The following is a 23,412-nucleotide window of genomic DNA, read 5'->3' on the forward strand; positions in this document are numbered from 1 at the left end:
TTCGCTCTTTCCCTACTTTTTCTTCCCTTGCATACCAGTATTTTAGTTTTACTTTTATTTATTTTCATACAGTACTGATCTGTCAGTACCGCTGCCATTTTATTTAAAGCTATCTCTCTCTAAAAATCAAAATCTTAACGATACAAAATTAGGAACTTACAATAATAATTTAATCTCATAAAATTTTATAAGGGTTTTCAACCAAATTTTACAAGAAGATATCTTTAAAAATATTATTAATTAGTTAGTTACTACTACGTAATATTTTGTGGTTTGTTCGAAAATATGGTTTTCAACCAAATTAAAGTTGCCTTTAAAAATTTTCCTAAGTGATTACCTATATCTGGGTAATATTCAGTAATTTGTTCAAGGATAATATTGATTTTCACATAAATAACTATTTTCGTTAGAAAAAACGATTTCCAACTTTGTGATTACATTATTAAAGTTGTAATGTTTACGTTATGTTGGGTTGTCGGTTTAATTGTAAAATAAAAAGTAAAATTCGCAAGCTTAACTGCACCTACCTAAAAAAATATCTATGTATAAGTTAAAAATGAAAATTCATAAATCTACTTCGATAAATTGGTATTATGGCTCAATTTTAGCCTTCGCCAAAATTTTTTTTAATAAAGGTTTTGTATGTTCATGGATATATTATTCGCAGCATTAAAATAATAGCTTACAGCAAAAATTAATTAAACATTCGTAATTAGTAACTTAATACGTTTTCAACAGCTTCAAATAAAAATGCGTAAAGGCTTTTATCAATTTTACAATATATCTTTAAAATTTCTTAAAAACGATATTTACCCCAGATGCCAGCTTTCAATACCTATCAACCAAAAAAAAAGCCTATTTACTATATCCTACCACAATCGTTAGTGACGTCTAATAATAGTATATTTTGTGTGATAGGTTGCATATTCTCGATTGAGATGAGTAATTTATAATGAAAACTGCATTTTTTAGAATACCTTTTATGAATTCACATAAAAGTAAATTTAATATATTGCAGATTCAAGTTTAAATTGCATTAATTAAAAGAACTAATTTAAGCAATATAATTATGATTAAAATACATTAACTGATTGGTAACCACTACCAAAACCATCAGTCATGCACCTTATCTATGAAGTCGTGTGAATCTAGCACCCGTTATAAATAATCTTCTAATTTAAACTTTTCCAATAAATTGTGCGTCGTTTGCGTATTATAAATATGTAAGTATCATAATTGTGCGTCCATTATTTCTATAATAAAAAAAGGAAAATTGTTTCGAGTGCATGTGGAAATTTAATGTCAATTTATTGAAAAACTACTATGTGATAATTTAATTGAAGCCAATTGATTGAGTGTCATTTGTGCTCGAAGATTGAACCATTATGGTAAATGGAGTTTATTTTTATATTATTTACTAGTAATAATTACAAATGATATTGAATTTTTCAATGGCATTACTATGATTATTTTATTATCTATGATTCAGTAATGGCGCACGCGTATTAGTAATATCAATGAAAAATTAAATGTATGTAATTATTACTAATAAATAATATAAATATAAATTCCGCTTACCATATTAGATCGTATTAGATCAGTCTTCAAGTACAAATGATGCGCAATTAATTGGCTTCAGTAGTTTTTGAATAAATTGACATTTAATTTCCATCTGCACCCAAAACAAATTTCCTTTTTTTTAACAGAACTAATGGACGTACAATTATGATATTTATATACTTAAAACCCGCAAACGACGCACAATTTATTTAAAAATTTGAATCAATGGATTATTTATATTGGGTGTCAGTTTTACACCATAGATAATAGATATACAAAGGGTTTTACACGAATCCACAAAACCANGATGCACTTCAACAGAAAAGGTCAGAACTAATCAACAGGAAAGGTGTAGTGTTTCACCAAGACAACGCGAGACCTCACACAAGTTTGATCACTCGGCAAAAGCTTTTACAGCTTGAATGGGATACAGTGCTACACCCACCATATTCTCCACACCTGGCACCATCGGATTATTATTTGTTCCGATCACTCCAAAATTTTTTAGACGGTAAAACCTTCACGTCAAATGAGGAGGTCGAAAACCCCCTCGATCAGTTTTTTGCCAGCAAAGACCAAAAATTTTATGAGCGTGGAATTATGCTACTACTAGAAAGATGGCAAAAGGTGTTGGACCAGAACGTTCAATATATATAACGAAAACTGTCTTTCATTTCCACAAAAAAAAAAAAACGAAATGACTTTCCGAACAACCCTATAAATTAATAGGACTCAATCTAATAATATCTAAGTTATCACGGGGGTGTTAATTAATTTATTAGTGTTAGTTATTTACACACTAAAAGTATAAGAGCGGATGAAACTTAATAAGTAGATTATTATTTAATGTACAGAATTTCTGCATCTCTGAGTTACTGTTTTATAATCTGACTTTCGCAATCTTCCCTGAAGAAGCTTTAGCACTTTGAAGCAGGACGTCGGTGTTGTATTATGTAAAGGGATAAATCAAAAATTTTTCACCGCTTTAATTGCTAGAGAGCTTTAGTCTTGCACCTTTCACATACTCTACTGTACTGTAATCGTTTCGAAATTAATTGTACACAGGTATACAAAGGCGAAAATTCCTACATTAACATAAATCATACACGCTTAGCAAAACATTTTTAATTTTGCGAACCTGATTTAACAAAGTTATGCAAGTATATTGATATAAAATACTTACCCATACATATTTCCAAACATAATGGTACTCATAAGTACACTATTTACTATAAGCGGCTTTTCAAAAACGATTTTAATTTGAGAATAAATACACTTAAAGATCCTGATAACTTTACCCTGTTTATGCTCTTTTGGATCGTCGCTGTCTACTCTAATAGGAACTCGAATGTCCCCGATTGCAAAATTCTCCTTTTTTTCTCCAGTATTTCTCGAATAGATTTTTTTAATTATTTCCAATGCTTTTTTCGTTTTCCCTTTCGTGACCAAAAAATCGGGACTTTCGGGGAGCCTTAGCAACCAAACCGCGGATATTAAATCCGATAATGATATAACGAAAATTAAAAATCTCCACGACGTGATAGTTAAAGTTGAAGATAATCGAAAGTTAAAAGGAAAAGACAGAACTAACCACGCAATAATGGGCAAAATTAGCCATGAAACGGTAAAAAATACTCCGGAGAAGCATATCACTTTTGCTCGGTTTTCTGGGGCGTGAAATTCCGCCATAAATGTGAATATAAGACTCGCAGGGGCTCCTATTATGAAACCGCTCAAAAATCGGCAAAGGGATAACTCGACAACATTTTGCACGAAACAGCACGCGACATTGGCAAAAAAGTCCAGCATGAGCGTTATAAAAAGGACCCGTTTGCGCCCCGTTACATCGGCAATAATGCCCCAAAAAAGGGCACTACTTGTACCGCCAACTAAAAATGCCGCGTTAGTAAATCCTATGTCAGCGTAATTTAAACCTAATTCGCACTGAGCAGCTGGCAGCAAATATGCAGACAGACCATTTTGAAAACCCGCTGATAATATACAACAGGCACAAATTACCAAAAATTCGTAATGAAAGGAGCCGTACCCTGAAAAAATAAAAAATTATTTGCCTTCGAACGTTTTACAATAATTACTCTGTTCTGTTCGGTTTAGATTGCCGAAAATCGAAAGTAAAATATAATTTTAATGCAAAAATTAACAAAAAAAAAAAGTAAATAAATGACCTATTATGTAATTTTTTGTTTCAAAACATCGATTTCCGTAAACAGTAAAATGTCTACGTATGGTAAATATTCTTACCGGCCATTCGCAAAGAACTATCAACATCCGCACTTTTTTTCTTTTGTGTGGAATTACAGTTCGAATTTTCGGTACACTCAACCATTGCTAATGATCTGTTCGTAATAAATTCCTAACACTGCATACGCGTTGTCTATTGTATAGTAGTTTTGAATTTATCAACAGTGTGTTGAAAATATAAAACAATGTTACAGTCCAAGTATTAAACATAAACATTTTTTTCTAAACAACCACGATATATCACAGTTATTGTGAATTATATGTAAAACAAGGAACATTTTATTGTTTAAATGGCCTGTGTTTAAACAAATACAGCTGAAATTTTTATTTCCAATTGTACGTTTAAAGGAAGATCACGCGCCACGTTAGGCTTCAGGACCTAGTGGCCTGTTACGTATTTCGAAATTTCTATTCGTAATTCCCTACTTGTACATTTTATCTGTGTTAACAAGGATCGACCGTCCAGAAGATACATCAACGGATTTTCTAATCGTTTACGTGTACAATTAAATACTGCATTGATTAATAAACTCATTGCTGCCATTATTTGATATCTGGATAATTTTGAAAGGAGTAGAATTACGACTTTTGCTTAAAAATATATTTAATACACTCTTTTCACTTATGGTGTACAATTCGGCACAGTCAAAGAGCAATACCACTTAACTCGCTCAACTACCAAGAAAGAATGCCTCTTTTCCCTTTTGGTATATACATAGGTATATACCATACATATATTCATAGACTAAATAGTAAACTAAATTATAAACAAAACACCGCTCTCCGGCAAGGAATAGTAGTCCCGCAGAATATAAACAATGACGTGGTCACGAACAGCCAGAGGAACTCCAAGGCAGAAATAGGTTCTTACATTCGGCCCTTCCTGACCCCAGGAGTGTCCCTACGACTGGAATGTCCACAAGCGTCTACATGTCTGCGAAAAGAAAATATATCACTTTTCGAAAGGTTTCGTGTGATTATGCAAGGAACGGGGAAATTGAAAAGTTACCACAGAGCTCATAACACAGAAACGGGCGTCCCCGTTGTTTCTTTTTTTTTTTTTTTTGGATTAACTTAATCGGCATTACAATAAGTTAGAGTTAAGATGCTTCTTAACATCAATACCTTAATGTATATCTAAATCTATGGGTACCCTTATGAGCCGCCTCCGAAGCGTGCGTCGGGGACAATGAGCTTTGAGCCCACCTCAACCCTGCAGCACTTCGTTGGAGGTGTGTCAACGTAGGTGGCCAACAGGGACGGAGAGAATCGACATCTCCTCTACCTGTGTCACCTACCACGACCCCACTTCGAGACTTTCGGCTCGTCTTATCGCTAAATTACCTGTCGTTGTCGTTTACAAAAGTAATCCACGGTCTCATGTTTTCGATCCCCGACACCCCTTGATACGGTGTCCGTGATCGAGCCATTCCAGGAATATCACGTACTTCGTAGCGGTCTTTTCCTAGGATTCGAGTTACGCGGAAGGGGCCGCGCCACTTAGGTAACAATTTTTGACTTGTGCCAGTACTTGGGGTGGATGTGAGTTTTATCAGGACCAAATCTCCCAATGAATACTGAATCGGACCGACACGTTTTGCGTCAAAGTACTGTTTTTGCAACTGTTGGTTCTTTTCGGTGTTGGTAATGATTTCCTTTCTTAGAGCGGTTACGTCGATTTCTCGTTGTTCATCCGTTTCCAATATTGCGTTGTGGACAACACGATATCCTAAAAGGGCTTCGCTCGGAGAGAAACCAGTCGTTTTGTTTATAGTGCCATTTAAACCTAATTGAATATTATTGATATTTTCGTCCCAGCTGTCGTCATCGACATCGGCACCCATGGTTGCCAAGGAGTTAAGTAAGGTGCGATTATATCTTTCGATTTGACCGTTGCCTCTAGGTAACGCGACGGCGTTAAGGTAATGTCTCATTCCTCGTTTCCGACAGAATTTTTGGAACGACTTTGATGTGAATGCCGTCCCTCGGTCGCTAATCACCCGACGGGGAACCCCAAAAATCTTAATTACCTCACTTAGGTATTTTAATGCGTGTTTAGTTTTAGTGTTTTTTACTGGGAAAATTAATATAAATTTTGTAAATGCGTCTATAACAGCAAAAATGTGGGTATTTCCATGCTTGGTCTTGATAAAGGGTCCTAGGTGGTCAATGTGGATAGTATGAAAGGGCCGACCGACTTTAGGAATGGGATTCAAATATCCCGGTTTAGATCCCGAAATTGATTTGTAGTATAAACAATGCATACAATTTTTGACGTACTTTTTGACAAAGCGGCGCATATGCTTAAACCAGTATTTGGACGAAATAAATTCGAATGTTTTTTCGTATGCAAAGTGCCCTATGTCATCGTGGCACAATTTTAAAACCTGATATCGTGCCACGTCAGGTACCACCCACTTAAGGCCAGTGTTCGTGATTTTATAAACTATTCCCCCTTTTAAAGCAAAACTGTTGAAAATATTTTTGTGTTTGTGTGACTCGCCAGTCATCAAAGTAGTTTTGAGTGTTTGGATTTGTTTATCATGTTGCTGGGCTGCTAACAGCCAGTCGCTTTCGGTTATGTTTATTGTATTTACTTGTAATTTAGTTTGGGGAGGGTTACGACTTAGACAGTCGACATGACGCATATGCATATTAGAGCGATGTTGTATTTCATAGTCGTATTCGCTTAATTGCATAACCCATCGCGCTATTCTCGGGTTTAATTCGTTCTTTTTAAAAGTACTTTTAACGGCCGCACAATCAGTCACAACAGTAAACTTCCTGCCGTATAAGTAATGTCGGAATCTCTCAACTGATGCCACTATAGCCAAGGTCTCGAGTTCAAAGGAATGATATCGCTGTTCTGTTGGGGTAGTTTGTCTACTAAAATATGCTATTGTATGTTTCTTTTTGTTTTCAATTTGAATAAGAATTCCGGCAATACCCACTTGGCTAGCATCCGTGAATAACTGACATTCTAAACTTGGATCAAAAATTCTTAAAATTGGTTTTTTTGACAATTGTTGTTTTAAGCGTTCAAACGCAGTTACTTGACCTTCGTCCCACTTCCAGGGAACATCCTTATGCAAGAGTAGGCTTAATGGTCGGGCCACCTGGGCGTAGTTATGGATGAATTTCCTAAAATATCCCGTCAAACCCAAAAATTGACGGACATTATGAACATTTGTAGGGGTTGGGAACTTTTGGACCGCATCAACCTTTGTGTCTATAGGGCGTATAGTAGAGTTGGAGATTTCGTAGCCCAAAAACTCAATTTTAGTTTTAAGGAAGAAACATTTAGACAATTTAAGGGTTAACCCGTGTTTCCTAAAACGTTCTAAAACCTCTTGTAAAATTTCAAGGGATTCATTAATGGTGTTACTGGGGATTAAAATATCGTCTAGATACACAATTACTTTCGTGAAGCGTAAGTTTCCTAGGACGGTGTTAATCATATGTTGAAAGACCGAGGGGGCATTTGTAAGTCCAAAAGGAAGACGCAAGAATTCATAATGACCGTCTTGCGTTATGAAGGCGGTAGCAGGCACAGACTCAAGTGCCATTTTAATTTGATAATAGCCCGACGCTAAATCTAAAGTTGTGAAATACTTGAATCCATTGAGTCTATCGAGTTGGGTTTCTATTAAAGGCAGGGGGTACTTATTTTTGACCGTTATATCGTTTAATGCACGATAATCAATGCATAACCGATATTCTCCATTTTTCTTTTTGGTTAATGAAACTTGGCTAGCATATGGTGAGTTCGACTCACGAATAATGTTGTATTGCAATAATTCGTTTACTAATTCCCTAATTGCCTCCCTTTCAATTTCAGAATATCGCCGGGGTCGTTTGACAATTGGTTCGCTTGTTTTAAGAACTAATTTCATTTCTGTCACATCGGTTTTGCCTACTTCGAATGTGGATTTTGCGACACAGTCCGAATACTTATTGAGNATCGGATGCCAGCTTCGCACAAATTATCTATGATCATGCACTTATCTATAGTATGCACTAGTCGAGGTCTATGGCCAAGGCATAAATCAAAACCGTATTTATTGTTAATGCCAATTTAAATTGTGATGAAAAGGTTAAGATGCCAAATTTAAAAAAATAATTTTTAAATGCTTTTCGACGTTTTCGTAATATTTTCGTTCATCATTCGTAAATAATTTTCATAATTCAATCAATAAAAATGAAAGTTAAAGTGATAAACAGAAATCCCGATGATTATTTACGAGAAACAAAGCGGAATATTCACAAAGGTAAATTAATTTCAATTTATTAGAGACCGCATGGAGAAAGTATGTTAATTTATAGTACCAAGGAATTTTGATCCCAGTTTGCATCCTTTTGAAGCAGCACGAGAATACGTACGAGCATTAAATGCTGTCAAATTAGAACGGGTTTTTGCTAAGCCTTTTGTTGCCAGTTTAGATGGTCATCGTGATGGCATATCATGCATGGGAAAACATCCCCAGATGCTCTCTTTCCTTATTAGTGGGGCTTACGATGGAGAGATACGAATGTGGGATGTGCCCCAACAGATGTGTTTGAAAGATTTTGTTGCTCATAATGGTGTTGTAAGGGGTATTACATTTACCAACACTGGTAATAATTTCATAACTATTGGTGATGATAAACTCATAAAAACTTGGAAAACTGATAACAGTTGGGATGAAAAAGATGACATTCCTATAAAGACCATCCCTAATAAAACGGTGTTGACAAGTATCACCCATCACTACAAGCAATCGATTTTTGCAACATGTGGGGAAATATGTCAATTATGGGAAGACACAAGAAATGAATCTATAAAGAAATTTAAATGGGGTGTTAGCAGTTTACATGATGTTAAATTTAATCCAATCGAAACACATGTACTTTCTGCCTGCTGTAGTGACTCAAGTATAATTTTGTATGACATTCGGGATGTAGGGCCTGTACATAAAGTTGTAATGAAAATGAAAACAAATTCTGTAGCATGGAATCCATTAGAAGCTTTTGTATTTACTGCAGCAAATGAAGACTACAAGTAAATATACTGCCTTTTACATCACTTTGAATGTATATTCCTTTTTTTTAGTTTATATTCGTTTGATACACGAAATCTACGTCGACCCATAAATGTTCATATGGATCATGTGTCAGCAGTGATAGATTTAGATTATTCACCAACTGGTAAAGAGTTTGTTAGCGGGAGTTATGATAAAACTATAAGAATATTTGAAACCAGCAAAGGCCACTCTAGAGATGTGTATCATACAAAGAGAATGCAGAGACTGACCTGCATTAAGTGGTCACTTGACAATAAATATATTTTAAGTAGTTCTGATGAAATGAACATTCGAATTTGGAAGACAAAAGCATCAGAAAAACTTGGAGTGGTAAATGATTTATTTATTATTGCACCAAAAATTGGTCAAAAGCTATTACTTACTTCATTACTTAATTTTTATTTCTAGTTGAAACCTCGTGAAAGAGTTGCTCTCAATTATTCAGAAGTTTTAAAAGAAAAATATGCTAGCCATCCTCAAATTAAGCGCATAGCACGTCATCGTCAAGTTCCAAAACACGTCTACAATGCTCAGCGGGAACTCAGAATGATGAAAGACAAAATTAAGAGAAAGGATGCCAATCGCAGAGCTCACTCTAAGAAGGGCCAGGTTCCATTTGAGGCAGAAAGGAAGAAGAGCGTTATTAGCGTACAAACGTAAAAAGGTTTGTTACGTAATCATAAATATTATTTAATTTAAGAACAAAAATTTTATAAAAAGGAAGCATTTATTTATATAATTCTATAAACTTCCACACAGGCAAACTAAAGAATTGAAAAAGGTACAATACAAATATTTACAATAATAATCTAATTGTACACTGTTAAGTTAATAATATGGTCGCCGAGGATTGTTCTGCAAATAATAATCAATTTAAACTACTAATTGGTATGTTTATAAGAGAAATTTCTCACCAAAGGGTTTGGTCTAAACCTGTAAGCCAACATCATCCTTTTCCGATACGATTCATATTCATCGTCATTTTCTTCCACTGCAGATGATGCTAAACCTAATCCTTGATTTTGATCTCTTACGAGAGCCCTGTAAAAATACGGCAGTATTAAATGCAACATTTTGTAAAAAAAGAACTAATACTTATTGACTGGTTCCACTATTCCTGAAGCTGTTGCTCCAAGTCCTTGGCCCTCGGACCAGCCAAGTTTTTGCAACATTTTAAAACCGATATTGTCTTCCTTAATTTTAAAATCCTTGTAGTCGGAACCATCATTTGGTCCTTTTCCTTTTTTATCTAAAAATTTCTGCAATTCTTCTGGAGGTAAAAAGTCGCCAATGTGGTGCTTCCCCTCTGCATTTTTCGTTAATTCTACAGCCCAAGTTTGAGTTTTTTGCATTTCCTAACAATTAAAAAAAAGAAAACAGCCAAATGTGTGTTTTCGTACTTTGGCTTCAGAATAAAGATATTACTTTCTCTCGAAGTTTGTGCTCCCAAGTACCTCCATCTGTTTCTTCATCTGAATCGTAGTCATATTTATGTTTACCTGTTTTGGCCAATCGTTCAGCTTCCTGTTTCTTCTTTAACATCTCTTGATATAAAAGACTAACTTTGAAATTGTCTTCAGCTTTTTTCCAGTCTTCTTCAGTTAAATCAACAGACCCATATGTTTGTTTAACGTACTGAATAAAAGCTGGATCGTTTCTGGTTAAAGACGTAAGTAAAACGGGTCCTTAAAAATAGAGTAGCATTTTATTTTTTTTAATACAACAATTTAAAAAGTCCACCATAATAATTATTAAAATATAAAGTAAATAAGTAACTACCTTGAGATTTTTGAGGACACACGACTGGAACTGGTGGCAGAACATTAAGGACAGGATTAATTGCGATATTTATAGGAATAGAGGTGGGAGTGACGGAGGCATTTGAATTGCCTACCATCATCATTGTGGGGAGGGTCATCTTTTGATCTTTATCTCCCCAACGACTCCGTCTCCTTCTTTTACCTGCCCCTGAGTCCTGATCATTATCCTTTTCATTTAAATCTGAATTTTCCTATTAAAAATATATTGATTAATGTTTGTTGCGATAAAACAGAAACGTTTAATAAATAAAGATATAAGTACCCCTTTCATCAAATTGTTTTCGTTTTGCTGGGCATTTCTAAATTCTTTTTTCTCCCTTTCTGTCTCCACACTGAACTGTTCGACTAATTGTTGATACTGCCGATAAGGCGCGGACTCTTTATGAAATAAAAACCTAAAAGATTCAAAATAATGCAAACAATTGGGCCTAAATCAAACTGCTAGTAATGTGTTTGCTTTTGTGTCCGAGTCCCACCTTAATGAACTTAAATTTGGCCAAATCTAGTCGTTTTTTTTTTTAATATCTTTAATGTAACATCTAACAATTTCACCACTACTATTCTTTAAAGGCCTATTAAACGTAAATATCCAAGTATTACATTTTTTCTTTTTGAAATTTTTAAATTTCCACTTAAACACTTGCAACTCAATATTTTTTTTATTTGTATTTTTCTTACTTTAAATTAGTTTTTAACTGGTTACGTGTACAGCTAAAAAGCTAAATTAATTTACCCTATGTACAGTGGTTGAAATGAAAAAGCAAAAAATCTGGATGTACAAAATAATAAAAAAAGAGAACTGATATTTGGATAACATGACACTACTTTTTGCTATTAAAAACGCGGTTTTGTTCCTTGAAAAACGAACTCGATTGCTGTTTCTGAAAGGAGGAAAAATATGTTTATTATGTATAACGATAATGCAATCATTCAAAGAAAACAGTGTTGTCTTTTACAAAAAAGGATATAAATATGCCTTTAAATAAGAGGAGTGTTCATTTTTTAATGTTTTGAATGCTTTTTTGGCTTTAATAGAAAAAAGAAAGTTTTAAGAGTGGCTGCTCTAAAAGATATTGTTTTCAAACGCTTAATCCCTTCCTACCAAAGATGGGGATCTTGTTGCTTGCGCTGACGCACAATGTCCTCGATGCCGGGTCCACATTGGGCTACCATTCGCCCCAGTGACACCATTGCCTCGTATTCGGCCGTACCTGAGGAATACACTTCACAAACCGTCACTAACAACCCCAAAATATAACAGGGTTGGCTCAATAGCGTTATAAAATGAAATTATTATTAATTTATCAAAAGACATTATCACTATCAAGTGTACGTATGTACGATATACTGGGGAAAAAAAATGGGTAAATGTGGCAAATAATTATGACTTACATAGTTTATTATTTATTAATGTAACAATATGTTCAAATTTTCTTGTGTTTGATATTTATTGGAGAATGAAAAACAATATATCAATTGAGATTTGAATTGAAATAAGCCAACCCTGCAAGATAATAAAAAAGTAAGAGAATCAAAAGCAGCATAAAATGTCTTTCTCGAATGCCTAGATACCTAAAGAAATAAAGTGAATTATTCTAAAGAATACACTTCTTACACTAGTTACAAGAACTTTTTTATAGTAAAGTGTAATCAAAAGAATAAACATACTTTTTATAACAAAAACCCATATAATAAATTAATTTCCCAGAGTGGCGTTAAACCTTATTTAGTTCCGATTTCTACTATAGAATTAAATATTTTTAACGCATAATAACACTTCAATTTAATAAGTGACAATAATTATTTAAAAGTATATAAAATTGTTTACCTGCTTGGAGAGATTTAATCTCCTGAGGGGGTGCGGAATTCGGAATAGATGCTGGTGGCGGTATATTCATAGGTGGCATGGTATGGTTTGTAATAGGAGGTGGCTGTGTAATAAAAGTTTGTTGCAGTCCCTGAATGTTATTATTCACAATAGGGGGAGGATAATGTATATTTAAATTTGGAGTGGCAACGCTAATCTGTCCCGGGTTCCCTTGTAACAACTGCTGAGAAATGATAACGTTAGTTTCAGTAGCATTCGACACTTCTGTACCCGACTGTAATGTCAGTGTAACAGGGATAACGGGAGTCGGAGGCAATGTTTGAGAAACCGTCTGTAACGGTAACTGAGAGGAAACGTTCTGAATAGTTGACGAAGGAGAAAGCAGTTGAAGAGACTGAATATTTTGGGATGGAGGTGGCACTGAATGAACTATAATTGTCTGTGGTGTCATAACGGATTGGCCGACGTTTTCGGAAATAATAAGAGACGACACACTTTGGGGAAGAGGAGGAGGCACGCTTTGTGGTGACGGAGGTAATAGAGCCAGAGACGGTGGAGGAGGGATATTTTGTGATGAAACGTTTGGAGGGGGCATACAAGTAGGCCCAGGATTAGAAATGTCTGGAGGTGGTACAGAAATATTAGCACTAATTGTAGTGTCCTGAATGCTAGGAGGTGGTATTGACTTGTTTGGGGGCGGAATATTCTTTATAAAGTCGGGATCAGACATACTATTTTCTAAATTTGTAGCAACTTCTGTGGGTGTTGGAATATTAATAATATCAATCGGTTTTGGTTTTGGGATTTCATTTAATTGAATAGAAGAAGGAGGGGGAATATTTTGAACTTGTAGCGGTGCTGGAGGAGGAATATTCATGGTATTTATAGGTTCAGGTTGGGGAATACTTTGTAATTGTAAAGGGTTTGGTGATGGTATAGATGCCAATTCAACAGAAGTCATGGATCGAAGAGTGGGAATATTTAAAGCGTTTTCAGGTCCCAAAACTGGTAATGTTGCTCCAGTCAAATCAGGAGCATTTTGGGGTCCAATTGCTGAAGTAGGAGGGGGCAAACTTAAAGATGTTATTATCGTGGGAGTTCGAATTTCAGAAGTAATGACAGCTGTAGATGGTAAAGCAGGTTGTTGCATCAATACGGCATTTTGTTGGATTATTGGAGGTGGAGGAGCATTTAACATAAGAGGCAGGGCAGAAATGACCGTTGTGGAAGTTTGTGTAGGGGGAGGAAATGTAACATTTGAAGAAGACTGGTCATTTTTTAGGAGAGGCTGGCCAACAGCATTCTCTGGGGTAATAATACTCTGAGAAGTTTGAACATTAAAATTGGCTTGTGATATGAAATTAGTATAAGACGTTGATATACTAATTTTAGGTTCATTGTTTTGAAACTTGTCAGAAAATTTATGTCTGGATGAGATAGGAGAAGGAGAACGTCTGCGATGTGACCATCTGTTGTTTCTGTTACGATCTTCACTGAAATAAATAAAAAAATTAAATGTTCAAATTAAAAATACAATTGCAAAAAATTCAAGTTCAAAATCATTTTTTAAGCACAAATGGTGACTATATTAGGTATAACACACCTGTGAGATTTTTCTTGGCTAAATTTAAATGATTTTAGTTTCTGATCAATCTTCTTGTCCTTCATTTGTTTAAATTGGTCCATAAACGATCCATCATTAGAAAATTGATTGTAACTCTTAGTGTATGACTTAGTACTGAAAACATTTACAATTTATGTGAACTTTTTTAGCAAATTTAGTGATATCAAGATACTAACTCCTTATTTTTTTCACTTTTCTCGGAATTTCCACTTTTTCTCTTCTGTTCCACTTTAGCTTGAATTTCCCTCTTCTTTTGTTCAATAAGTTTTTCCTGATGAGACATCTGGGCATATCGATCATTTCTGGTTGTTTTGGTTTGAAAAACGTCTACAATTCCTTTTCTAGACATTTCTAATTATGATTGAGGCAATTTTTACTACGAAAGGCATAAAAGTGAATTAATTAAGTACCCAGTATGCAGTAATTAGCACACGTTAACATTTACCTACTATAACTATTTTGACATTGTTGTTTATTATTTGTAAAACACGGAAGCCACTAATACATAGAGTAGTTCATTCCTCATTTTTTGGAGAAAAGCATTTTTAACAATATAATTCCTTATTTATAACTACAAATTTATTATATTTTTACGTACCATACATTTCAACTTGCATTACCGATTACATTATTGTTCGGCAATTTAGGCTATTTTGTCAATTTCTATCACATATACACAGATCACAAATCATACACCTTTGCTTTGAGGGTAGTATAACAGCGGATAAATAAATTAGCAAAATAATATAATAATGAACTCTTTTTTATCTATAACCATAGATAAAACAAAGATTTTCAAATCTTATATGATCATCATATAATCCAGTATCTGTGATGAATTATTCATAGGTGGCATGGTATGGTTTGTAATAGGAGGTGGCTGTGTAATAAAAGTTTGTTGCAGTCCCTGAATGTTATTATTCACAATAGGGGGAGGATAATGTATATTTAAATTTGGAGTGGCAACGCTAATCTGTCCCGGGTTCCCTTGTAACAACTGCTGAGAAATGATAACGTTAGTTTCAGTAGCATTCGACACTTCTGTACCCGACTGTAATGTCAGTGTAACAGGGATAACGGGAGTCGGAGGCAATGTTTGAGAAACCGTCTGTAACGGTAACTGAGAGGAAACGTTCTGAATAGTTGACGAAGGAGAAAGCAGTTGAAGAGACTGAATATTTTGGGATGGAGGTGGCACTGAATGAACTATAATTGTCTGTGGTGTCATAACGGATTGGCCGACGTTTTCGGAAATAATAAGAGACGACACACTTTGGGGAAGAGGAGGAGGCACGCTTTGTGGTGACGGAGGTAATAGAGCCAGAGACGGTGGAGGAGGGATATTTTGTGATGAAACGTTTGGAGGGGGCATACAAGTAGGCCCAGGATTAGAAATGTCTGGAGGTGGTACAGAAATATTAGCACTAATTGTAGTGTCCTGAATGCTAGGAGGTGGTATTGACTTGTTTGGGGGCGGAATATTCTTTATAAAGTCGGGATCAGACATACTATTTTCTAAATTTGTAGCAACTTCTGTGGGTGTTGGAATATTAATAATATCAATCGGTTTTGGTTTTGGGATTTCATTTAATTGAATAGAAGAAGGAGGGGGAATATTTTGAACTTGTAGCGGTGCTGGAGGAGGAATATTCATGGTATNCAACTTTTAAATAATGTATTTTAAAAAGTAGTAATTAATTAGGTCATTTTTTACATTAGTTGACATTGGAAATGAGACATTAAGTTTAATCAGGTAGGTAGTACTCACCATGTAGAATCATGTGGTAGTATTAATTCCATGTGGAAACCAATGTAGCTTGAGATACAGGCTCCTAAAGTTTTCTTAATTGGAGGAAATTCTGGTTGGTACGGCCCTGGCTGCAGTCCTTCTTCAGCTGTTCTTGCCAAATATGCATTGATGACCACATTGTTTAGTTAGGCACATGTATGACAGACTCGAGTCTGTGTAATGCCCCGGCTGATACATATGAATAATGTTACGAAGATATGTTTTAGGACAAACGATGTTTGGCGGGAACAGCTGACCGAAGGCTGAAGCCAGGGCCATACCTACCGGAATTTGCTCCGATTAAGAAAACTAAGAGCCTGTATCTCAATCATATTGATTTTTAAACAAATAATAAACAAAATTCTAGTAAATACTACTACACTACTTTACTTGGTGAGTACTACCTACCTCACTAAACTTCATGTCTCAATCCCAATGTCAACTAATGTAAAAAATTACCATTAATTACTTTTTTTGCCTGTTTCTATAGATTGTCTGGCAAAAAAATGAGAAGGAAAATTGCAGTTAATTTTGATGCTACTGAAACAATCGATGCTTTGACATTTTCACCTTGCAACATTATGCAGTTAATTTTGGTTCTGAGTATTGGAGGTCATCGGAAATTAATTTGGTTTGCTCAACATACTGATGAACTTTAGAATGCTACTTTTTAAGGTTAACTGAGGTGAAAGTACATAAGATTATCAATATTAATCGCTCTTTATTACACTGTTATGGCATTTCTTTTAACAATTATATATTCTCCACAGTATAAATTGACACACTTCTATGTTATTTACATTAGTTTAACCAAGTATTACGCACATTATTTACTAAGGATGCTAAAATACTGTATCATTTTACAGGAACATTGGAAGAACTCCAGATTCTGTTAAATTATGGGGAATTGGTTGTCTCAGTCGTCAATTGCTTTAGAAAGTAGCTGTATCTATGGTCTTAAAAAAAAGCATGAAAACGTGTGTTCAGTGTGCTGTTGCTAAAGAAAGGATTTATGACATTGAACTGGTATGTAACAGTATCATTTAAAAATAGTAAATGAGGTCCCAGAAACTTCAATTTCTTAGACATTTGTAACTTGCCTCAATAGACAACTTTTAAACAACATTTCAGCAGAATTAATATGGAACTGATCTTTTGATTAGTGTGAATGTTACTGATTTACTTGCTTTAAAAGTGGTAATTGATTACTTTTTTTGTCCGTTTCTATAGATTGTCGTAACAAATTAGAAGATATTGATGCTACTGAAACAACCGATGCTTTTGATGTTTTCATCTTCCAACATTATGCAGTTAGTTTTGGGCCTGAGAATGGGAGGTAAATGGAAATTAATTTGGAAGCCACTGAAACAACAAATTGTCTGCAGTGATATCCCTCCTATATTTGTTTTGCTCTGCTTATGATACTGATAGACTTTGGAACGCTACTTTCTACAGGTAGTCAAGGTGAGAAAACAACACATAATTAATATTAATTGCTCTTTATTAATCTATAGTGGCATTTCTTTTAAACTGTTATCTATTGGCCAGAGTATAGATTCACGTTGTGGAGTATGTATAGTATTTTAAATATCTATAGTCCACAGCACCTATGGTATGTCTTTAACGTTTATCTATTGTTTACAGTTTAAATTGACTGGTGCATCTGTGGAATTGTAATAAATTAATGTTATGTGCGTCTATGATTGTTTCACATTTATGTCATATTTAGTCTGTCAGGTAAACTTGGTGCTTGTCGCTATTTTATAATTCAGTTGTTTTACGTGTTTTTTGATGCGTATTTTTAGGTGTGTTTAATCTCGTCCTTAATTAATCATGTAATTAATATGTTTTTTGTCTATTTCTACAGATCTTTCAACAAAGAGGGAGTTAAGGTTCAGTTTGGTCGTACTGAAACAACCATTGTCTACATGGGTGTGGTCTTTGGTGAATTACATTCTTGATTTGCTGTTTTCGTCTTCGCTTTGCATCATTATGCACTTAGTTTTGAACTGATGAGTGAGAGCAACTGGATATTTATTTGATTTCCACTGAAATAACGAATTTTCTGCATTGGCATTATTCCTGGATTTGGTTTGCTTTTCACACCTGCAAACTTTGGAACATTACAGTCTACAGTTAATTAAGGTGAGAATACTGGATATAATTAATTTTAATTGCTCTTTATTAATCTGTGTTTGCCACCCTATCTGTTTCAGATCGACGTTGGAGAAGACAAAGATGACCACGTAGTTTAAATAGTTCTTTATCTTGTATGCTCTATCTACTAGAATTGATTAAGTTGGTTTTATTCAAATTAGTTTTTTATTTTGCATGTTTTTTTTCTCGTAGTTTATTTTATCTCAATTCGTTTTTAATTTGCATGCTTATTTTTGTTCTTTTTGTTTGAAGTAATTGTTGATTGTAGATTTTTTTATTTTTTTTTTGTTTGTAGTAGTAGTGTAGTACTAACACTAACTCGTTTAGTAGTTGTAGTGTAGTCTAACATGTCTCTTGCTTACCTCTTCGCTTAGCTTACTGCATATTCTTACTAAATGCTTTGCATTTACCCTACGCCTTCTACATGATTCAACGTTTCGTTATTGTGTTCTTTTCTCTTCTCACCCTTGTGGAACTAGAGAGGGCCTCCCCGAACGACTTCCCTTGGGCTTAGATATTTAGGTAATCTTAAAACTGTCTTACACACATTTCGCGAATCTACTCTAGCGTTACTTCCTTTCAGACAGGGTACAATGGGTTATCTGGAATAGGAGCAATAGGCGACTGCCCAGCTTGCCTTGGCGAAATCTGTCCGATCTTCTCTACCAAAGCTATTAGTATTTGTCGTTAGTCCTTGTAATTGCACTATTCGCTTTCATCAAGGCGTAGGGTAAATGCAAAGCATTTAGTAAGAATATGCAGTAAGCTAAGCAAAGAGGTAAGCAAGAGACATGTTAGACTACACTACAACTACTAAACAAAAAAAAAATAAAAAAATCTACAATCAACAATTACTTCAAACAAAAAGAACAAAAATAAGCATGCAAAATAAAAACGAATTGAGATAAAATAAACTACGAGAAAAAAAAACATGCAAAATAAAAAACTAATTTGAATAAAACCAACTTAATGAATTCTAGTAGATAGAGCATACAAGATAAAGAACTATTTAAACTACGGGGTCATCTTTGTCTTCTCCAACGTCGATCTGAAAGAGATATGGTGGCAAACAGATTAATAAAGAGCAATTAAAATTAATTATATCAAGTATTCTCACCTTAATTAACTGTAATGTTCTTTAATGTTCCAAAGTTTGCAGGTGTGAAAAGCAAACCAAATCCAGGAATAATGCCAATGCAGAAAATTCGTTATTTCAGTGGAAATCAAATAAATATATAAGACAAAAACAGCAAATCAAGAATGTAGTTCACCAAAGACCACACCCATGTAGACAATTGCTGTTTCAGTACGACCAAACTGAACTTCAACTCCCTCTAATTTGTTGAACGATCTGTAGAAATGGGCAACAAAAAAACATTAATTAAAAACACGCATTAAAAACCAAGAAAATCAGTTGAAGCATCCTTAGTAACGTGCATAATACTTGGTTAAACTAATGTAAATAACATAGAAGTGTGTCAATTTATACTGTGGAGAATATATAATTGTTAAAAGTGAAAAGCAAACCAAATCCAGGAATAATGCCAATGCAGAAAATTCGTTATTTCAGTGGAAATCAAATAAATATATATGACAAAAACAGCAAATCAAGAATGTAGTTCACCAAAGACCACACCCATGTAGACAATTGTTGTTTCAGTACGACCAAACTGAACTTCAACTCCCTCTAATTTGTTGAACGATCTGTAGAAATGGGCAACAAAAAAACATTAATTAAAAACACGCATTAAAAACCAAGAAAATCAGTTGAAGCATCCTTAGTAACGTGCATAATACTTGGTTAAACTAATGTAAATAACATAGAAGTGTGTCAATTTATACTGTGGAGAATATATAATTGTTAAAAGAAATGCCATAACAGTGTAATAAAGAGCGATTAATATTGATTATGTTATGTACTTTCACCTCAGTTAACCTTAAAAAGTAGCGTTCTAAAGTTCATAAATATGTTGAGCAAACCAAATTAATTTCCGATGACCTCCAATACTCAGAACCAAAATTAACTGCATAATGTTGCAAGGTGAAAATGTCAAAGCATCGATTGTTTCAGTAGCATCAAAATTAACTGCAATTTTCCTTCTCATTTGTTTGCTACAGGCAAAAAAAAGTAATTAATTACTACTTTCTAAAATACATTGTTTAGAAGTTGTCTATAGAAGCAAGTTATAAATGTCTAAAAGATAGAGGTTTCTGGGATCTCATTTACTATTTTTAATTGATAGTTACTTACCAGTTCACTGTCATGAATCCTCAGCTACAGCACACTGTCTTCTCTTCCAATGGAAAAAAGGGGCTTTCTTTAGGACCATAAGTACACATCTACTATCTGGAGCAAATGGGGACTGATACAACTTATTTAATGGCATTTGGTGTTTGTTAATGTTCCTATAAAATGAAATCAATAAAAAAGTAAGCAGATACAATTAGTTTAGCTTGCCCAGTTAAAGTAAAGTTCAACCCTTTTCTCTGTTGATATCAACTAAATACACTACATATATAATATAGCATGTATGCTCACCTTAATTAACTACAAGTCTCCAAGAAGATAACAGATAAAACACCATAGGAGACGACTTGCTTTTTCAGTAGCATCAAAATAAACTTCAATCTCCTCACTCATTTACCTTAAATCTGTAGAAATAGACAAATAACGAAGTAACCATTGCATGAAGTAAATAAATAATTAAATAGAATAAAAATACTTACAAAAAGCGTGTCTTCTGTCATAGATGCATAAAATTCATAGAAACATCTACTATATTCATAGACATATATTAATGGACGTGCCTTAGCCGTATGTCATTGTATTAATTTCTTGGCTCGAAAAGTGAGAGAGATGGCGTATGGTTTCGGCTAATGCTGTCTCTTTCATGACACGCATACGCACTATCGTGAGAGATGGATATTGTCCGAAACTTCGTTCCATGTCTTTCTTTCGTTGTACCACAATTCTAACCGCTAAGGCACGTCCATTAGTAGACGTCGATGATTATCTTAAACAGTTTCGCTGTAAAAATAAATATACTACATACATCATACTACATATGTTTACCTAAGCGACCTAATCATAACATAAATTCAATCATAGATGATCATAGATAAGAATTAAATAAAATTCATCACAGATAGTGGATTATATGATTATCATATAAGATTTGAAAATCTTTGTTTTATCTATGGTTATAGATAAAAAAGAGTTCATTATTGTATTATTATGGACATGATTATGGACATACCCTTTGTATATCTATTATCTATGGACTTATCTATATCTATGATAATGATCATATCTTTTTAGGTTTATCGTCAATCATATCGTCAATCGTTGCGATTTCTTTTATTGCAATTTATAATTTCTGCAATTTAAAAGTTTTAAATCTTAAAATGGAAACTATAGAAAAAATTAAAGAAAACGAATGCACGCTTAAAATGTAAATTTTGACGAAAATGGTTCAACTCCGTCTAACACGATTTTGTTTTCAGATTGTGCTGCGAATGTGGAACAGCAATTAATCCAAATCCTTCTAACATGTGCATCGGATGTCTCAGAACTCACGTTGACATCACAGAAGGTATCACTAAGCAAGTTTCATTGTATTTTTGTAAAGGTTGTGAGAGATATCTCCAGCCACCAGCTGAATGGATACACTGTGCATTGGAATCAAGAGAACTTTTGTCTCTTTGCTTAAAAAAATTAAAGGGGCTACAGAAAGTAAAACTTATTGATGCTTCATTTGTTTGGACTGAGCCTCATTCTAAGAGAATAAAGGTTTGTGTGAGATTTTTTAAAGGAAATTAGCTTTTTTACAATAAGCAATTTAATTTAAGCTGAAACTAACAGTACAGGATGAAGTCATTGGAGGTGCAATTCTTCAACAAGTATTCATTGTAGAATACATGGTAAATCACCAAATGTGTAATGATTGTCATCGTACTGAAGCTAAAGATTATTGGCGTGCTTCAGTTCAAGTGAGACAAAAATCTGAAAACAAGAAAACATTTTACTATTTGGAACAATTGATACTTAAACACAAAATACATGAAAATGCTCTTGGAATAAAACCAATTCATGGTATGTTATTTGAAGAAAGAATTGAAGCTTATAAAAATTTACTTATCTGCATTCTTTTAAGAGGGAATTGATTTTTATTATGCCACTGAAGCACATGCTCGTAAAATGGTCGATTTTTTAAATTCAGTCCTTCCATGTCGTTATCAACACTCTAAAAAGCTTATTTCACATGATATTCATAGTAATATTTACAACTATAAATTTACCTACTCTGTTGAAATTATTCCACTCTCCAAAGATAGTGTTGTATGCTTACCTAAAAAGTTTGCCCAACAATGTGGTGGTATATCTCAAATATGTCTTGTTCATCGAGTTACTAGTGCATTGCAACTAATTGATCCTGCCAGTTCTCAGAGTAAATATTAATTTTTTATTACTATGTTATAATTCAACGGTGTCATTTTAGTAACAGAAATAAACTCAAAATTATTTTGGAGAAATCACTTTGGTAGTATTTGTGATCCCAAACAATTAGTTGAGTATATTGTGATGGATATTCAACCCATAATGGATAAAAATCGTAATAAATTTCCTGGGCAAGGTTTTATATCCAACCGTCATATTTTGGCAGATACATGGGTTGTTCGAGCTTCTGATTTAGGCATAGAGGAAAATTTTATTCATGCAAGAACACATTTAGGAGCCATTTTAAAACCAGGAGATTCTGTTTTGGGGTAATGATATTGAATAATGGTTTTCAAAATATTAATGATTTTCTATTTCACTTTAAACAGGTACAATCTCAAAGACAGTAATATAAATGATGAAAATTTTGATAAAATGGACATTAATTATCTTCCTGATGTCATATTGGTAAAAAAATATTATGATCGTTCAGTCCAGAGAAGAAAGAGGATGTGGAAATTAAAGCATTTGAATGCTGAAGATATTGTTTTGACAACGAATTCAAAGTATGAATATTCTTGCATCTCACAGAATTCTTATTATTAATTATGTTATTGCAGTGATTATAATGAATTTTTGGATGATCTGGAAGAAGATCCTGAGCTAAGGCAAAATGTAAATATCTTCAGAGACAAAACTAAAATTATTCCTGTTGATGCTGATGATGGTGATCCAACAGTTCCAACTATTACATTAGAAGAAATGCTAGATGATTTAGTTATTGATGACGTTGAAATGAATGAATGAAAATAAACGCATTTCCTTTGAGCGATTCAGTGAACGTAAATACGTAAACGTAATATAAAGAACTTTT

At 34.0% G+C, this 23,412-nt stretch overlaps 4 protein-coding genes and 2 long non-coding RNA genes across 12 annotated transcripts; 3 read left to right on the forward strand and 3 right to left on the reverse strand.

The window, feature by feature from the left end:
* Positions 1 to 2,313: 2,313 nt before the first annotated feature.
* LOC108732796 (synaptic vesicle glycoprotein 2C-like) lies at positions 2,314 to 4,041 on the reverse strand. The gene is made up of 2 exons (XM_018463760.1): positions 3,823 to 4,041; positions 2,314 to 3,608 (listed from the first exon to the last, which is right to left on the reverse strand). Exons 1-2 carry the CDS (start codon positions 3,905 to 3,907, stop codon positions 2,740 to 2,742), a joined length of 954 nt encoding a protein of 317 aa, XP_018319262.1. The 5' UTR covers positions 3,908 to 4,041; the 3' UTR covers positions 2,314 to 2,739.
* Positions 4,042 to 7,869: 3,828 nt separating this feature from the next.
* LOC108732824 (DDB1- and CUL4-associated factor 13) lies at positions 7,870 to 9,767 on the forward strand. Its single transcript, XM_018463804.2, has 4 exons — positions 7,870 to 8,090; positions 8,146 to 8,860; positions 8,912 to 9,212; positions 9,291 to 9,767. The coding sequence occupies exons 1-4, from the start codon at positions 8,021 to 8,023 to the stop codon at positions 9,540 to 9,542; spliced, it is 1,338 nt and encodes a 445-aa protein (XP_018319306.1). The 5' UTR covers positions 7,870 to 8,020; the 3' UTR covers positions 9,543 to 9,767.
* LOC108732823 (activating transcription factor 7-interacting protein 1) lies at positions 9,591 to 14,878 on the reverse strand. 5 transcript variants are annotated; one of them, XM_018463801.1, is made up of 11 exons: positions 14,600 to 14,877; positions 14,331 to 14,530; positions 14,134 to 14,268; positions 12,531 to 14,023; positions 11,805 to 11,925; positions 10,965 to 11,097; positions 10,662 to 10,893; positions 10,308 to 10,567; positions 9,978 to 10,237; positions 9,797 to 9,923; positions 9,591 to 9,737 (listed from the first exon to the last, which is right to left on the reverse strand). In XM_018463801.1, exons 2-11 carry the CDS (start codon positions 14,501 to 14,503, stop codon positions 9,711 to 9,713), a joined length of 2,961 nt encoding a protein of 986 aa, XP_018319303.1. In that variant the 5' UTR covers positions 14,504 to 14,530; positions 14,600 to 14,877; the 3' UTR covers positions 9,591 to 9,710. The 5 variants fall into 5 exon arrangements, with proteins under 5 accessions (XP_018319303.1, XP_018319302.1, XP_018319304.1 ...); XM_018463800.2 differs by having other exon boundaries at positions 9,591 to 9,923; positions 14,753 to 14,878; XM_018463802.2 differs by having other exon boundaries at positions 9,591 to 9,923; positions 11,805 to 11,913; positions 14,600 to 14,878.
* A 1,478-nt stretch (positions 14,879 to 16,356) lies between these two features.
* Positions 16,357 to 18,031, forward strand: LOC112905043. Of its 2 annotated transcripts, XR_003231528.1 has the most exons (4): positions 16,357 to 16,628; positions 16,810 to 16,969; positions 17,174 to 17,407; positions 17,811 to 18,031. It is a non-coding gene; the product is annotated as an uncharacterized LOC112905043 (long non-coding RNA). The 2 variants fall into 2 exon arrangements; XR_003231527.1 differs by having other exon boundaries at positions 16,357 to 16,969.
* Positions 18,032 to 19,931: 1,900 nt separating this feature from the next.
* On the reverse strand, positions 19,932 to 20,883 carry LOC108732842. Of its 2 annotated transcripts, XR_003231526.1 has the most exons (4): positions 20,828 to 20,883; positions 20,640 to 20,752; positions 20,352 to 20,506; positions 19,932 to 20,212 (listed from the first exon to the last, which is right to left on the reverse strand). It is a non-coding gene; the product is annotated as an uncharacterized LOC108732842 (long non-coding RNA). The 2 variants fall into 2 exon arrangements; XR_003231525.1 differs by lacking the exon at positions 20,828 to 20,883 and having other exon boundaries at positions 20,640 to 20,808.
* A 524-nt stretch (positions 20,884 to 21,407) lies between these two features.
* Positions 21,408 to 23,370, forward strand: LOC108732789 (60S ribosomal export protein NMD3). Its single transcript, XM_018463751.2, has 7 exons — positions 21,408 to 21,552; positions 21,605 to 21,890; positions 21,950 to 22,193; positions 22,255 to 22,548; positions 22,600 to 22,867; positions 22,928 to 23,104; positions 23,159 to 23,370. Exons 1-7 carry the CDS (start codon positions 21,506 to 21,508, stop codon positions 23,343 to 23,345), a joined length of 1,503 nt encoding a protein of 500 aa, XP_018319253.1. The 5' UTR covers positions 21,408 to 21,505; the 3' UTR covers positions 23,346 to 23,370.
* Positions 23,371 to 23,412: the final 42 nt, after the last annotated feature.

Source organism: Agrilus planipennis, unplaced genomic scaffold (genome assembly GCF_000699045.2).
Source record: "Agrilus planipennis isolate EAB-ADULT unplaced genomic scaffold, Apla_2.0 scaffold68, whole genome shotgun sequence".
Lineage (NCBI taxonomy): Eukaryota > Metazoa > Arthropoda > Insecta > Coleoptera > Buprestidae > Agrilus > Agrilus planipennis.

Excerpts from the sequence above, each read along its gene's own strand:
- LOC108732789 (XM_018463751.2), top strand. The coding sequence starts at position 21,506 with ATGGAAACTATAGAAAAAATTAAAGAAAACGAATGCACGCTTAAAAT. Across the intron at positions 21,553-21,604 it reads AACGAATGCACGCTTAAAAT|ATTGTGCTGCGAATGTGGAA; the intron begins GTAAATTTTGAC and ends TTTTGTTTTCAG. Across the intron at positions 23,105-23,158 it reads GTTTTGACAACGAATTCAAA|TGATTATAATGAATTTTTGG; the intron begins GTATGAATATTC and ends ATGTTATTGCAG.
- LOC108732824 (XM_018463804.2), top strand. The coding sequence starts at position 8,021 with ATGAAAGTTAAAGTGATAAACAGAAATCCCGATGATTATTTACGAGAA. Across the intron at positions 8,861-8,911 it reads GCAGCAAATGAAGACTACAA|TTTATATTCGTTTGATACAC; the intron begins GTAAATATACTG and ends CCTTTTTTTTAG. Across the intron at positions 9,213-9,290 it reads CATCAGAAAAACTTGGAGTG|TTGAAACCTCGTGAAAGAGT; the intron begins GTAAATGATTTA and ends TTTTATTTCTAG.
- LOC108732796 (XM_018463760.1), bottom strand. The coding sequence starts at position 3,907 with ATGGTTGAGTGTACCGAAAATTCGAACTGTAATTCCACACAAAAGAAA. Across the intron at positions 3,609-3,822 it reads TAGTTCTTTGCGAATGGCCG|GGTACGGCTCCTTTCATTAC; the intron begins GTAAGAATATTT and ends TTATTTTTTCAG.
- LOC108732823 (XM_018463800.2), bottom strand. The coding sequence starts at position 14,503 with ATGTCTAGAAAAGGAATTGTAGACGTTTTTCAAACCAAAACAACCAGA. Across the intron at positions 14,024-14,133 it reads AGCCAAGAAAAATCTCACAG|TGAAGATCGTAACAGAAACA; the intron begins GTGTGTTATACC and ends TATTTATTTCAG. Across the intron at positions 11,098-11,804 it reads CAACAAGATCCCCATCTTTG|GTTTTTATTTCATAAAGAGT; the intron begins GTAGGAAGGGAT and ends TGAATCTTTTAG.